General features: G+C 39.8%; 3 protein-coding genes across 12 annotated transcripts in view; all 3 read right to left on the reverse strand.

Annotated features, from left to right (window-relative positions):
- LOC111260502 (ribonuclease Z, mitochondrial) overlaps positions 1 to 4,114 on the reverse strand; it is a 34,172-nt gene extending 30,058 nt beyond the window's left edge. The window contains exons 1-2 of one of the 6 annotated variants that reach the window (XM_086968370.1): positions 3,921 to 4,114; positions 2,233 to 3,158 (exon numbers count right to left, since the gene is read on the reverse strand). In XM_086968370.1, the coding sequence (XP_086824496.1) occupies positions 2,233 to 3,069 (837 nt within the window). In that variant the 5' untranslated portion in view covers positions 3,070 to 3,158; positions 3,921 to 4,114. Of the gene's footprint in view, positions 1 to 736; positions 3,159 to 3,379; positions 3,806 to 3,920 lie in introns of those variants that run through there. The other 5 variants (XM_086968372.1, XM_086968371.1, XM_022833318.2 and 2 more) reach the window with 5 other exon arrangements.
- Positions 4,115 to 5,421: 1,307 nt separating this feature from the next.
- On the reverse strand, positions 5,422 to 8,421 carry LOC111260513 (ribonuclease Z, mitochondrial). Of its 2 annotated transcripts, none has more exons than XM_022833333.2 (2): positions 8,266 to 8,421; positions 5,422 to 7,812 (listed from the first exon to the last, which is right to left on the reverse strand). In XM_022833333.2, coding segments are annotated over exons 1-2 (2,316 nt in total). In that variant the 5' UTR covers positions 8,268 to 8,421; the 3' UTR covers positions 5,422 to 5,498. The 2 variants fall into 2 exon arrangements, with proteins under 2 accessions (XP_022689068.1, XP_022689067.1); XM_022833332.2 differs by lacking the exon at positions 8,266 to 8,421 and adding an exon at positions 8,097 to 8,183.
- A 1,060-nt stretch (positions 8,422 to 9,481) lies between these two features.
- LOC111260514 (ribonuclease Z, mitochondrial) lies at positions 9,482 to 13,344 on the reverse strand. Of its 4 annotated transcripts, none has more exons than XM_022833337.2 (3): positions 13,289 to 13,322; positions 12,579 to 12,724; positions 9,482 to 11,894 (listed from the first exon to the last, which is right to left on the reverse strand). In XM_022833337.2, exons 2-3 carry the CDS (start codon positions 12,607 to 12,609, stop codon positions 9,553 to 9,555), a joined length of 2,373 nt encoding a protein of 790 aa, XP_022689072.1. In that variant the 5' UTR covers positions 12,610 to 12,724; positions 13,289 to 13,322; the 3' UTR covers positions 9,482 to 9,552. The 4 variants fall into 4 exon arrangements, with proteins under 4 accessions (XP_022689072.1, XP_022689071.1, XP_022689070.1 ...); XM_022833336.2 differs by lacking the exon at positions 13,289 to 13,322 and adding an exon at positions 13,245 to 13,276; XM_022833335.2 differs by lacking the exon at positions 13,289 to 13,322 and adding an exon at positions 13,190 to 13,274.
- Positions 13,345 to 14,478: the final 1,134 nt, after the last annotated feature.

Below are 14,478 nucleotides of genomic sequence, written 5' to 3' on the forward strand. Positions count from 1 at the left end.
ACCATTAAAAGTATTCGCTACAACCTGAGAATCCGGCGGACTTCAAAAGAAAGACCTTTACACTAGTTCCGCCATAATGGTTTTTTAATACGTGGTAAAGGTAGTTTCTTTTATTTTTTACATACTTCTCCCAACACTTTGGTAGTACTACTGTCATCGTACGTTTGAGCGTACTCGACGCTGCTACTGGAACCAATGTCACTTTATAGCGACGCCAACGCCTAGTCCCTCTCTGGCTGGCGGTAGAAGCTGAACCATGCCACGTCGATGGCGAATGTGTGCTCCAGACAGGTTTTTAAGTTTCGTTAATTGCATTTGGAATACACCGCCTGAATTTTTAACAGGCCTAAAGTCAAAGGCACGGGGGACTCATTTTTCCTCAATTTACTCATAAGTAAAAAGTCGCAGCTGAACTGTTAGCTGTGCCCAACAAGGCCCTTAGACTTCGATCTCTGCTTTTGTGAGAAGCCCCCTCGATCGCGGCAATGCGTTGTTGTCTTTAGGATCCCCATATCTGCTTATGCTGTTTACAAATTTCTCTAAGAATTTAAAGTATGTACCAGCCAAACTTTGTCTTTTATTGTATAAGTTCGCTTGCAACAGCCAAGTGCTTGATATTGCGAAATAGCTTTACGTAATTGAAGATGTCATTTACTTTCTAATTAAACATTCCACCAACATGTTGAGCAGCACGAACAGGACCACCGCCTCTCCCTGTACGTAAAATGGGCATCGATAGATCAACAAATATATACATGATTTATTCAAATAGACAAATAATTTACTTATTCACAAGACTTTTATATACATTTATCATTTACAGTACATAGGTAACGAAAACAAGTGACAATATTAAACGGTCTGAAATATATTTGACGCATATTGTGCCGTTTCATACGCCTTGATACCTTCTTCCAGGTTCTGTTGCTCCTTTTGTTGTGCCTTCTTGACCACATTACTGGTCCGCAGAGTCATTCGATGGAAGTGTTCAGCAAACAAGCACTTCAACATTGGGTAGATATGAGGGAGCATCTTAAGGTGTTTAGGAGAGACTTGCATATGGTCGAATGCACAACCTACACGGCCTTTTTCAAAAATAGCTTCGTCTACGTTGGGTAATTTGCAGTAACGCTGCGAGAAGTGTGTAAGTATGGTGAATTTTGCATTCATCTGACGCCCAATTTCGATAGCCTGGCTCGTAGTGCAGTGGGCTTTCGTCAACGCGTCTTCTTCGAGCCCATCTTCCATGGTTGCTTCATGAATTAGCAAATCGCATCCTTGGCCTAATTCGACGAGACTCGAAGCAGGTCTCGTGTCGCCAGAATAAACTATGCTGTAGCCGCTAATATCGACGCGAACTCCATATGCATCCCTGCAATGAGGGACGCAACAAGTCGAAATACGATCAATTCCTATGTCGGTAAATGTCTCAAAATTAGAGACCGGTAACTCTTCAGTGTCGTTTCTGAAGTTGCCGCAGTATGAAAAGTCAAAGTCGATCGACTCGAAGACGCCGCTATACTTTTTAAGCCAAACAGCTAGGTTTGTGGGTCCAATAATGCGCAAATTTGTTTCGATACCAAGATTAGTACGTTCCTTTATAATCGTAATTAGACCGAGATGGTGATCAGCGTGCATGTGAGAGACGTAGACGCATTTAAGGTTGCGGAGCACATTTTTAGCTTCTTCGACGCCGTAATGGCGAACGATTTGACTCCACGTACTTTCTCCACAGTCAAATAGTAGATACGCGTTAGGTTTAATGGCCATTAAAATAGAGGATACGTTCCGATCTTTGCTTGGAATGGCACTTCCGGTCCCAAGAAATGTGACAACGGGGTACTCCCTTTGTTCATTTATTTCGACCCTAGCCAGTCTATCTTTTAGATCACTTAAAACAGCATCAAAGTCAGGTGCAGTTTTCGCTTCGTCGAGGTATTCTTGCGGCACAATTTTAATTATTGCCTCGCAATCTAGACCTTCATGCGGTCTGATGTTGTACCTAGTTAATGCAGCCACACCAACGTCCTTGGACCTTGGGAGAAGAGGAAAGACTTCGTCATGAATCAAGTTGAGCCGATACTGCGTCCGATAGACTGCTACACTTAGTTCGTAAGTGTTTTCCTCACACAGCACTAAGTGGACAGTTTTTGAGGGAAACTTGTTGAGGAATACGCGATATTTGGCCGAGTTATACAACTGTTTAGGTGTTATATGAATGATCAGACTTACCAGTTCGTGTTGCAAAGCATCCTCGCCAGTCTGATAAGGTCGAAATTCATCAGCGCTAAGAAAAGAATCCAAATAATCATCAGAAGGGCACTCCAGTATGATGAAAGTCGGAGAGATTTCCGACGGACCCAAGACGTCAGTGGGTTTCACCACACGTCCATCCCCCAGTGTGACCTCCTCCCCTGCTTTTAGTTTCGCGAAAAGAGGCCCTGGAGATACACCAATTTCCACACAGCGTTTTGGGGACAACTTCCCAGGTTTTGGATGCGGTTTACAAATATAGCTAATCACTGCATCTTGAGGTATCGTTTCGTTGTTTAATCGAACCCTTTTGGTAGCTGCTGTACCACTTGCACAATCGTTTCTGTTCAGAATGACATATTGAATTTTCATGACTTCGTCACAGAACTCCAATCCATTATTGCTGTTGAGATTGATCAAGTCGAGGTGTGTAAAACCACGCGTAATATCGAACAACTGCAGAATACTCTTGTGTCCGTTAATCTGCAGTTCCGGCACTCCTGTATCCTGCAGTGTCAATAAATATCCGATTAGGCCTCCGATATTCTCCCATTTCGGCGACGTAAAGAAGAGTTGTTTCATTTTTGGCATCTTAACCTTGTTCTCCTGACAAAGCTTCTGCGTTCCTTCGCCACAGTTGAACAGGTAGCGAGAAATGTCGGTGAAAACGAACACCGATCTTGGTCCGCCCGGGCAACCATTGCCCAAAATCTGAAGGTAAATGTTGGGGGCAGCAGCGATAGGTTTATGTGCAACTCTTTGCTTCTCGATTCGTTGCTGTCGTAGCTGCTCAGCAACTCCTCGATTCTTCGGCATTTCGACAGAAATGTAAAAAGTTGGGAAGCTGATTGTACCGTTAATGACAGGGCGTCACATCCTCCAAACGTGATCTATAAACCTGTAAACTAACCATGTGATGAATAGCTTAATAATGTAATAAGAACTGTTATACCGGGGCAACCATTTCAAGATAGCAAGAAAATCCACTTTCTGTATACGAAACAGACAGTCTCTATGGATTTGTCAATAAACTCGGGAAACTTAGATCTCGTCCAGTAGACACTGCTATAATTCAAACGATAGCTCTTATCGAATACCAGGTATTAATACAAGACCTGCTACTTACAAACGGATGATGTCTGCAAAAGCTTTACCCATACGCGGGGCTCAATTAACGTATCAGTGTGTCAAACTAGCCGTTTTTCAGCTTAACACATCATACTCGAGAGTTCTCCAACAAAGCAACACTTTAATATCCACCTAGTAACTATCATGATTACGCTTGCATTAAATTTGACAATATCGACAAAAGCACGCACGACCATTGAGTTGCTCTACAATTTTTTGTAGAACGTTCTAGTACACGCACAATACCGCCATTATACAATAAGATATTCGCATACGTATTTCTGTCACATAGTTCTATCAATGCAGCTATTAGTCCCCCAGCTGTATTTTTGAGCAATCATAAAATCTACCACCCTCAGCATGTGGCTATATTTGTTATGTTTGCCTCAGGCCCTTTGTCTGTAATAACCACTATAGGAACTAGAACCCATGTGTATTATTCGCACAGTTACATAGTAACCCGTTAAATCGGTTTACGAGGTCAAGGTACTGCCTCTATATATATCTGACTTAACAATCAACTGGCTACTCAAACATACCTCAAGTGCTTCCGTTATTCTTGAAAAGTGCGTACATACACATCAATTGATCGAGCACTTCATATTCGAATTCGCTTACTGAAATCTACGCGTGTTTCGATTCTAACATGTGTGACGGAGAGCCGGATCGGGTTGCTTCATTTAGTCAATAGGATTTTGAGGAAAGCGTGCAGGTAAGAAGCACAACGCAAAAACTAAGTATGAAGCAGTATGTGCGGAATAGGCGTTTAATAGTATGTACACATCTATTCGATTGAAATTACTGAATTTTGGATCATTCTAACTGCTATGACAAGCATACGTTTTGCTATGATATTATTCATTTTTACTGAAGTCAATAATATCGGCTTCCACAGTTCATAAATTGCCGCGCTCTACTTGTGGGAGAGAGTCAATCTTTGTAAATATTGAGTTACTCGCGCATGTTTCAAAAAATTCTATGTGCGCAAAATTGCGGCTGCCGAACTGTCACGACTATGACGAGTGTCGTCACCCTCATAAAACAATGCTGTAGTAATAATTATTTCTGATGAATTTAGTCTGGCTTCGCGCTTTAGATATTGGGTAACAGCAGTGAAGATGGGAACGCGCTCTTCATTTGTAACCTTATTCAAACTGGTTTTACATTGTTATAAGTATGGTGGCAAATATCTATCAAGTTACGTATATAAGCTTCTGTCAACGACCATTCTTTGATGCTTTAGCACTAAATAAACTCGTTGTTACCTCCTCAAGTGAAGGGTCTAAGAGACGGCCATGGGAGTGTAAAGTAGACATCGGTTTTGCTATATTGTTATTTGTTGTTACTTTAGAGATTCGGAATCATGTAAATGACGCCATAAAAATATCTTGAAGATGAACACTCCAATGCATGTCTTCGAGCATCTTGTCGTTTATTAAAAAAGAAGCGAAAATCGTTGGTAAAATGCTTGACTAATTGCGTTGCACTTACTAAACTGCATTTTGTGCAGAACTCAAGATAAGAATGGCTAATGCCATAGCGTGCCTTTTTCAACAGCGTCGATTACCAACTTTTAGCAAACTTACTAGAGCAGATACTTAGAGATACTAAAGCAGATATGGAATTTCTTACATCCTCAAACCAAAATACGCAATGATAAACACTTGTTCAAACATTTGTGAGCCACGTACAAGAAGTTCATACAAATCTCTATTACGCCAAAACAATGCAACGCAATCGATTCACTCTAACGGTATTTTCCGCTCGATTCTTTTGCTGTGATCATTAATTTCCACTCTTTGTTGTCGAATACACGAACTATATTTGTCAGCGTTAAAATATACATTCAAGTAATTTTCGACGTTTCAATTATTTTTAGCTAATACCGAGTACGAAATATTTTTTACCTAGTTTAGTCTACTCGTTTTTCATCTCATTTATTTAGATCGAATCTAATATCAAAAGCCACGGTTGTTACCTCAAAACATACCTACGTATAAATCTGCTCGACTAGAATAGAATAGAGTGAACACACATGCCTTCCTTTATAAAGTAACAAATGTACAAAAAGTATATTTCTTTACAACTACTTGACTATTAATTGTTAGAAGAAATACCTAATCATCTAATTTTTGTTCTAAAAGACCTCCTTTTAATGTTTTTATGAGCTTTTTAAGATTATCCTTCTCTTGCTCTCGTCGCGCTTCTTCTTTAAGTCGAAGTCGCCGAATAATGTTAGATGCGCTACTATTTTCATTCATATGATGAACGTGTTCCGCAAATAAGCTCTTTAGTGAAGGATAGAGGTGAGGAAGCACTTGAAGATGCTTGGGGGCAATTTCCATATGATCGAACGCACAGCCAACGGGATGTTTCTCAAATATTGCATCGTCTATATTTGGCAGCTTACAATAACGCTGAGAGAAATGTGTGAGCAACGTAAACTTAGCGTTCATCTGATTCCCGACCTGAACAGCCTGCATTGTCGTAGAGTGCCTTTTTCTCTTTGCCAGCTCCTCGAGGCCATCCTCCATTGTTGCCTCGTGGATAAGCAAATCGCATCCTTCACCCAGTCTAATGAGATCCAGACAATATTTCGTGTCACCGGAGTATACCACACTGTAACCGTTGGTATCGACACGAATGGCAAATGCATTCTTCGTATGAGGAACAAGGCAAGCTGAAATATTGTTAACAGCCAAGTTAGAGAATAGATTCCGAATTAGATTTTGCTCCGCTGAAGACGGCTCTTGCTTATCCCTACACAAAGCAAGACAGTTCACAAATTCGAAAGGGAGCCGCTCAAAGACTTCACTATAGAGGTCAAGCCATGTACGCAATTCCGGTGGTCCTAAAACACGTAGACGTGTTTTGACGCCGAGTTCGATACGTTCTTTGATAATCGAGATTAATCCGAGATGGTGATCGGGATGCATGTGAGAGACATACACACATTTCACGTTCTTAAGGACCTTTTCGGCATCTTCTGGCCCATAGTGCCGTATCATTTGCCCCCAAGTGCCCTCACCACAGTCAAGTAGAATATGACTACTCGGTTTCGTCGTTAATAAAATGCCGGACACGTTACGGTCCTTGCTTGGAATGGCGCTTCCAGTTCCGAAGAAGGTCACTAGTGGGTATTCTCTCTGATCATGAACTTTTGTCTTTTCCAACTTAGTTTTGAGCTCGGCTAACTCCTGCTCAAAATTCGGTGATGCCATTGCCTCTCCGATATACTGTTGGGGCATAATTTTTAATTTTGTCTCGTCGTCTAGCCCCGTATGTGGTCTCACATTGTATCTCGTTAAAGCAGCTACACCCTTCGTTACTGAAGATCTCCGAAGGAGAGGAAATATCTCATTGTGTATCAGGTTTAGCTGATACTGCGCGCGATGTGCTTGCGCACTCAGATCGTGACTGTTCTCCGCGCAAAGCTGTAAATGAACGGCCTTTGGCGAAAACCTTTGCAGAAACAACTTATACTTAGCTGACTCAAACACATTTTTTGGAGTAATATGAACAATTAAGTTTTTTATATCCTGTTCCAGGGCCCCTTCTTCAAGGTCGTACGGTTTAAACTCTTCGGCCTCGAGAAAAGAATCAATGTAATCCTCAGTGGGACATTCCAATATAACAAAAGTTGTAAACAGTGCGCTAGGCTGCACGACATCAGTTGGTTTAACGATGCGTCCATCAGGTAAAGTTATCTCATGACCGGCTTTTAACTGAGCCAAATGTGGGCCTGGGGGTATGCCTAATTCAACGCAGAGCTCCAGAGATATCTTGGCCGGTTTCCAGATCGGTTTACAAATATAACTGCTTACGGAATCACTAGCAGTTTCATCCTGCCCAGCTAACTGGATGTTTTTTAAATTACCGAGGTCATCATATTTTCGTTTTCTATGAACAATCTGCCGAATGTTCATTTCCGCATCAGCATATTCTAGTTTAGCGTTCGTTCTTAGCTTCAAATACCCTAGATTTACAAAGCTACGAGTGATTCTAAACAAATCAGAAATGTGATTATATCCATTTATCTGAAGCTCTTGTATCCCTGCGTCTTGTGAAGTCAATACAAAGCCAATTAGACCTCCAATATTTTCCCACTTTGGCGAAGTGAGAAACACTGTGGAATTCTTCATTTTGATTTTATGCTCCCGACAGAGTCTCTGTGTTCCCTCTCCGCAGTTAAAAAAGTAGCGTTTAAAGCCTGCAACAACAACCACTGTTCTAGGCCCGCCTATAGTGCCATTTCCCAAAATCTGAAGGTAGATGTCATTAGGTTGATGGTTTTGTATCCATTCATCTTGATTCTGCTGGGCTAATCGATGCTTCCAGGCTGTCCGGCCAATTGTGTTCCGAACTGCGCCAAAAAGTCGGTAGCTACAAGTCGAATGGCCGAAGTCTTTCAATGCAAACATCATGGAACGCCTGCAACAGCAACGAAAATAAATAACATATTTTTACGTATTCAAAACATCGGCAAAACATCTAAAAAAACACCGGGCAAGAATAACGATGGAAAAAAAATTGGAAAAGCAGTATAAAACGTTCACATTGCTATAGAGACGTTGCACAGTCAATGAATGGCACCAAACGCGTGATACCTAATATACGCATTACTATGCCAGTACTCTCAATACTAAGAGTTAACAATCGCACAGTGCATGCTGTACAGATTGCAATGTTAAGAACTGCACAAGAGCTATACTAACCGATTCATATATACACCAACCACATAGAAGGTGGTGCGTTTTTGCGAGATTTTCAGTCTCTACGTTTTCTAAGTTAGATTGGTAAAGAAGCGTTTCACGGGATACTAATAATCTTCGAACTATTGCCAAAATTCCTGTTCATAAGGACACTTCTTTAATTAATACGTACATCTGTACACGTCAATATTCATATATGCGTAAGGTGATGGACATTGTCTTCCGAGTGCTTCAAGTTTCTCGTCGGCTTACAAATCCACGGGAAAATTGATACCCCGCGTGAATTGTTTCGAACGTGCGCATTGCTGGAAAGGCTTGGTTCGAGCGGCTGTATCTAGCCAATACTAGTCAACACACGGAACCAATGATGAGCTAGAACTAGATGCAGCCTAGTCAAGTCGGACGGCTCTGCTTACCTCAATTATGTGAAATCGAGCGCTTGACAAGTCAAAAGTCAGCTCATTATTGGCTATAGCTTTCCAAAACGTGGAAACCTGAAAGCTCCTTATTTTGTTGGCAGTGAGAAACGCATCTTGAAGGTAGCAAAAACGTTGTAATACAAGATACTGTCTATAATCAATATAGCAAGATCATCGATCTTTTTGAATTACAATTTTTACTCAAGTCAACATTTGCGACCTAGACGTTTTTTCTATTCATTATGTTTCATTCATTCCTCACACTTGTCAGTTTTGTACATTGCTACTTTTCATAGCACATTTATTTTATAAGGCATGGCCTCAGACTAAAATGAATGCGAAAGGAACCACATTCCCTAAGATAGAGTTTTGAAACACATTTTATACAGAGCCCCTAATGCTAGCCTATTTATTTTTGGTTGTCTAGGGATTCCTTATCACAACATCATTATTTTGTTTTATTTTGAATAGTTTCGAAATCTTCTATTCAACGTAATACGACTTTTTGCTTCAATTTTATTCAGATTTTTTAGATTTTTAGAAAACTGATTCAATTTTTTTTGTTTTACAATATTAGTTACCAGTTCCTTATTTAACATTTCTCATAAGTGAACACGATCAAATGAACGAAGTAGCACGAAACATGTTAAAGTTTACTAAACTATGTCTAGACTTCATAACAATGCTCCTTCTTTTTACTAATAGACAAAAAGCATGTGTAGCAATTCGAAGATAAATGAAATATTTGGATACGAGAGATTATGTAAATATTAGTTAAACATTGTTAAACGATGTTGAAATTTATTTGCAATTTTTTTATAACTTAAACACACCCGTATAGAGCGATAAGTACGCACGATTATAGCTAGGTATAGCTGTACGAATTGTTTACTATTATGCTATGTCCAACACACAGGAATACAGGTATAGCCTTTCTCGTATAGAAATACAGGAAGAGCAATCACGATATAATAACGAATATATGTACAAAATAATTTATTTTTAACGACAGTTATATATATGTAGACAGCACTGCCAAGCTAAGACACTTCAATCGCCTTCGAATGATTTTTCAAACAGTCTTCAGGGGCTCGGACCTTATTCCCATTTTTGTTAAACTCTTTCAGTTCTGTCCGCACCCAATCCATCTTGCTTGCGCTGATAGTTCTCTGTTTCATCTTTTCAACGTATTGGGAAAACAGGCATCTTATTGCCGGGTAGAGATGAGGCAAAATCTGGAGTAATTTGGGTGATATTTGCATATGGTCAAATGCAAAACCTACTCCCTCTTCTGCAAAGATGCTTTCATCTTCATTAGGTATCTTGACATAACGTTGTGAAAAATGTGTTAGCAGCGTAAACTTTGCATTCATTTGACGCCCCACCTCAACAGCTTGTGCTGTCGTGCAGTGCCCCTTAACTAATGCCTCGTCTTCGAATCCGGTTTCAAGCGTAGCCTCATGTATGAGCAAGTCGCATCCTTGCCCCAGCTCGATGAGACTGGGGCAGCGTCTCGTATCGCCTGAGTAAACGAGGCTGTAACCGCTGCCAATGTCTATACGAACCCCGTAAGCATCCGGGCAATGATCAACCTCACAGGTCGCAATACGTTTGATTCCTAGGTTTGCAAGCAGGTCCTGATGACTGGGTATGTTAGCCGGCGGGAAACCCTCTGTGGCCTTACCTTGAAAAGTGGCGCTGTTCACAAAGTCAAATTTAAGCTGGCCGAAGAGCTCACCGTATTTCTGCAGCCACTGAAGTAGACTGATTGGTCCTATAACGCGCAAAGTTGTTTCAACGCCCAGTTTGGTACGTTCATTTATCATCGTAATTAGGCCAAGGTGATGGTCGGCGTGCATATGCGATACATAAACACATTGAAGATTGCGGAGGATTTCCTTAGAACGGTTAATACCGTAATGCCGAATCAACTGGCTGTACGTGCTTTCGCCACAGTCGAGAAGTAAGTATGTTTCTGGTCCTGTCACCACTAAAATACCGGACACGTTACGATCGTTGTTCGGAACAGCGCTCCCAGTGCCAAGGAACACCACTAGCGGATATTCTCTTTTGTCAACGATTTTCAATTTCGATAGTTGATCGTTCACCTGCTTTAAAGCAAGCTCAAAATTCGGTACCGACCTTGCCTCACTGATATATTGTTCAGGCTTAATTTTTACTGCGGCCTTATCATCTAATCCCAAATGAGGTCTAATGTGATATTTGGTAAAAGCGGCTACACCAACATTTGAAGACCTTGAAGGTGGCGGGAATATCTCATCATGGATCAAACTCAGTTTATACTGTGCGCTGCATGATTTGGCGCTTAACTCATAGGTATTCTCTTCGCAAAGGAGCAGATGAACTATGTTTGAACGAAACTTTTTACAGAACATTTGATATTTAGGCGAGTCGAAAATTTTTTTGGGAGTCATATGTACAATTACACCTGTGTCATCATACTGTGCAGCATTTTCCCCAAGTTGATACGGTGAAAACTCCTTGGCCTTGAGAAACGAGTCAATGTATTCTTCTGCAGGACACTCCAATATGATAAATACAGCTGCGCATGAGTCCAGACAAAAAACATCATCAGGTTTTATAACACGGCCATCGTCGAGTACAACCTCTTCACCTGCTTTTATCTTCATGAAAAACGGTCCTGGGGGTACTCTCAGTTCAACACAACGATATAGATTAAGTTTCTTCGGTTGTTTATACGGCTTACAAATGTAGCCAATGACAGCATCATTCGGAATTATATCTTCACTAATTTCATTTTCATTAATTATACTATCACTCGTGTCACAGCTATTGCTTTTGTTGAAGATGACAGATTGAATACTGATGAGACTGTCGGAGAAATCTAATTTGTTATGTCGTGTCAGTTTGATCCCGTTGAAATTAGCAAATGGCTCTGTAATTTCGAATATCTTCATTATATCTGAGTGTCCGCAGATTTCAAACTCATGCATTCCACATGACTGAACTGTCAGCATATAACCTAATATACCGCCTATATTTTCCCATGTTGGCGAGGTAAAAAACAGAGTTCTCACGTCGGACATCTTAACGCCGTACTCTTGACACAACTTTTGTGTTCCTTCACCGCAATTGAACAAGTAGCGGGAGTTTCCTACAACGACAGACACTGATCTTGGCCCCCCTACACAGCCATTGCCGAAAACCCGAAGGGTGATCATATTTGAAGACTGTCTTTGAGCACCTTCGATTCGCTTCAACATTTGTTGCCTTTTGATCTGTTTAGCGTGGTCTCTGTTTTGAAATGGTCCTGTGCCATCGTTTACCGTTGAGCTTATAGATCGATTCTTAGTAAGACCTCGATGAATAGACCAGTTCCGTATCCACAAACGGAGCATACCTAGAACACATAAAAATTCAAACATATACAACTAATGTGTTTACTATTATTCAATGCAACAAATTATTTTTCTGTAATATATGTATTATTCTTCTACGTTCAAGCCTTATAGTTTCCTTTTAAACGCGTATTGAGCATATGATTATAGCAGCCATCATTTTATATTTCAAGTTCTATCCTCACGAAGCGCTCAATGTACCTGAGCTTTTAAAATCTTCGTTCCGCTTAAGATGAATATATCAGGCTTCTTATCAATATAATACATTAAAAAACTATTCTCAGTATAACGCAAGCTTCAACTATATATATGCGCCGACCTATCGAAAGTATTTCTTGTACGTAGGCTTGACTATAGCAAAGAACGATTTTGACTAGACCTAGTTAGCGAAACCTCTTCATAAAGTGGTTAATAATCAGCAACGTATATGCGCGAGTTTCAACAATTTCAATGTGAATTTAAAATGTGCAATGCAGCGCTACACCAATTTATTTTCTTTATGATAACAATATGTCATAAACATTTATAGGATTAAAGTTCCAACCCTACAGGGCGCACACAAATGAACTCATTTCGGCATTTCTACATTAGTTGGTAACGTTTACAAATTCTGTTTTAGATCTAGAATTTTATATGCCACTAGTTTTCCGCGGACATTTGCTTCGCAAATATTTGTTGATACTTACTTGCTTTAGTTTGGGTAAGCGTTAATATCATAAATAGTTAACGTCCATAGTAGATTTAAAGGAAGAATGTTGAATTGTTACTTAAGTCAATTCAATCATATGTTATAGATGAACCGGCTTTGATGGTGTCATCTAATGTCGACGGCCTGAGAAAGAGGGTCGAATAGGCAAGTAAAAGATTAAATGTGGTAAAGTAGATGTGGTAGATAGAGAAGGATATGAGCAACTATGTCACGTAGTCAATTATTTCAGTGGAGAATCATCGATTTTTTTTAAATTAAAACTTTGTTAAAGGAAAACTCGTTTAATAGACGGGGTTACCGTAAAGTATTCAGGGCTGACTAAGTACGGATTCAAAAAAAAAAGTCGACTTTGAAAACCATATGGTATATGGCTACCTTTTCTTTAAGGAATCCAAGAGATCTATTTGGATACTAAAAATTAGTTAGCTAATTAAAGAAGTGCCGGATATATGCACATTTTTTTATAAATTAACCAGAATCTAATTGAGACGCTCTTCACTGTATCACACTGAGGCCATTATTTCGGGGACGCAGTTTGGTAATCAATAAGCACTAATAAGTAATTCGTGTTCCACGTTCAGTACTGACATTAAGTACGGTTTTAGATGGCTCGATCCCATGACCAAACAAAGTACATTCATACCCGGTTTTAAACATACACCCCCACTTAGCAGGCAAAAACATTACCACTGCGCTGTCACGGAAACGATAAACGAAGATGGAACTGCTCAAATCGCACTTTCGCATTTAGGAGAGGGGAATGTTTACAAATAAAAGTGTCGCGCGCCTCTCTAAGGGCACCTTGGGCAGCAGTTAAGCCATCTATTCATAGAAAAAAAAGAAGACGAATAACGAAAAGTATGGTAAGGAGGTTGTGTAATCGGCACTCATATTTTTTATTATCATAAAGAAACTGTATTTCGTTAACCAGTTGTTGATAGTTACTTTGGGAGATAAAGCGGAGCACTAGAGAAAGAGTTTTTTGAGGCATTTCTGCGGGAGTTAAAGGCAACTTGGCTAAAAAGTGCTCCATACTGACTGTTTTGTCGATTGGTCGATTTTTCAGAGATTTTTAATTGTTATATACTGAGCCAAACGTTAATGACTACTTGATAAAAGATAAAAGCAAGTGCATCCGACTGATATATGTTACAACGTAACTAGAACAAAATTTCATTTATTGGTTGAATTGTCCTACTATTCGCCAGCTGCAACATCCAGCTTGTAAAAATCGTGTTTTTTTTGTAATTTTATGATAACTTAGATTTTTTCAACATTGGAAATGAAATCGGAAAGTTCAAAAGTGGCAGGAATAGCAGTGGTATCATCATTTTTGGGAAAACAGTCATCAATCAGAGATCGATCAACATTTTTCAGCTTACTGCTATTTACTAACATGCAGCCCATGAATTTAAAACTTGTTTTTTTTGTCAAGTTGCTTATTACAACGACTCTGAATACTAGATGAGTATAATTGGAATTTCATTAAGTTGTTGACTTTCGCATAGTTCGCAAAATTCAGTTGAGACGGACGCCAGAGGCTTTCACCCTAGACATAAATTACTCCTACTCATTTTTTTCTATTTTTTTTTTGAGAACTTTGATCATGTATGCCGCATTGAGTGTACGTGGTTCCAGCATAAAATATAACACAAATCGAACAATACTATCGATTTAGCTAGCAACAATGTTTAAATTTTCGTTGGTTAGCAGGAAAACTAATATCTGTGCTTTTGTAAATTAGAAGAGATCTGTTACTCTTGAAATCAGATCCAAGTAAGTAGAAGTTCATTGGCCGCTTATTTTTCTGTTTTGCTTGCACGGAAATTGCGTCAAATTACACGAAGAGGGCAGTTACACGTACATTGAGAGCTTTT

This window comes from Varroa jacobsoni, unplaced genomic scaffold (assembly GCF_002532875.2).
Source record: "Varroa jacobsoni isolate VJ856 unplaced genomic scaffold, vjacob_1.0 scaffold_448, whole genome shotgun sequence".
NCBI classification, from domain to species: Eukaryota; Metazoa; Arthropoda; class Arachnida; order Mesostigmata; family Varroidae; genus Varroa; species Varroa jacobsoni.

Bases quoted from the DNA above. Each gene is read 5' to 3' on its own strand.
- LOC111260514 (XM_022833337.2), bottom strand. From the start codon at position 12,609: ATGATATTAACGCTTACCCAAACTAAAGCAA. The intron at 11,895-12,578 runs GTAAGTATCAAC...TATGTGTTCTAG, and splicing joins GCTTACCCAAACTAAAGCAA to GTATGCTCCGTTTGTGGATA.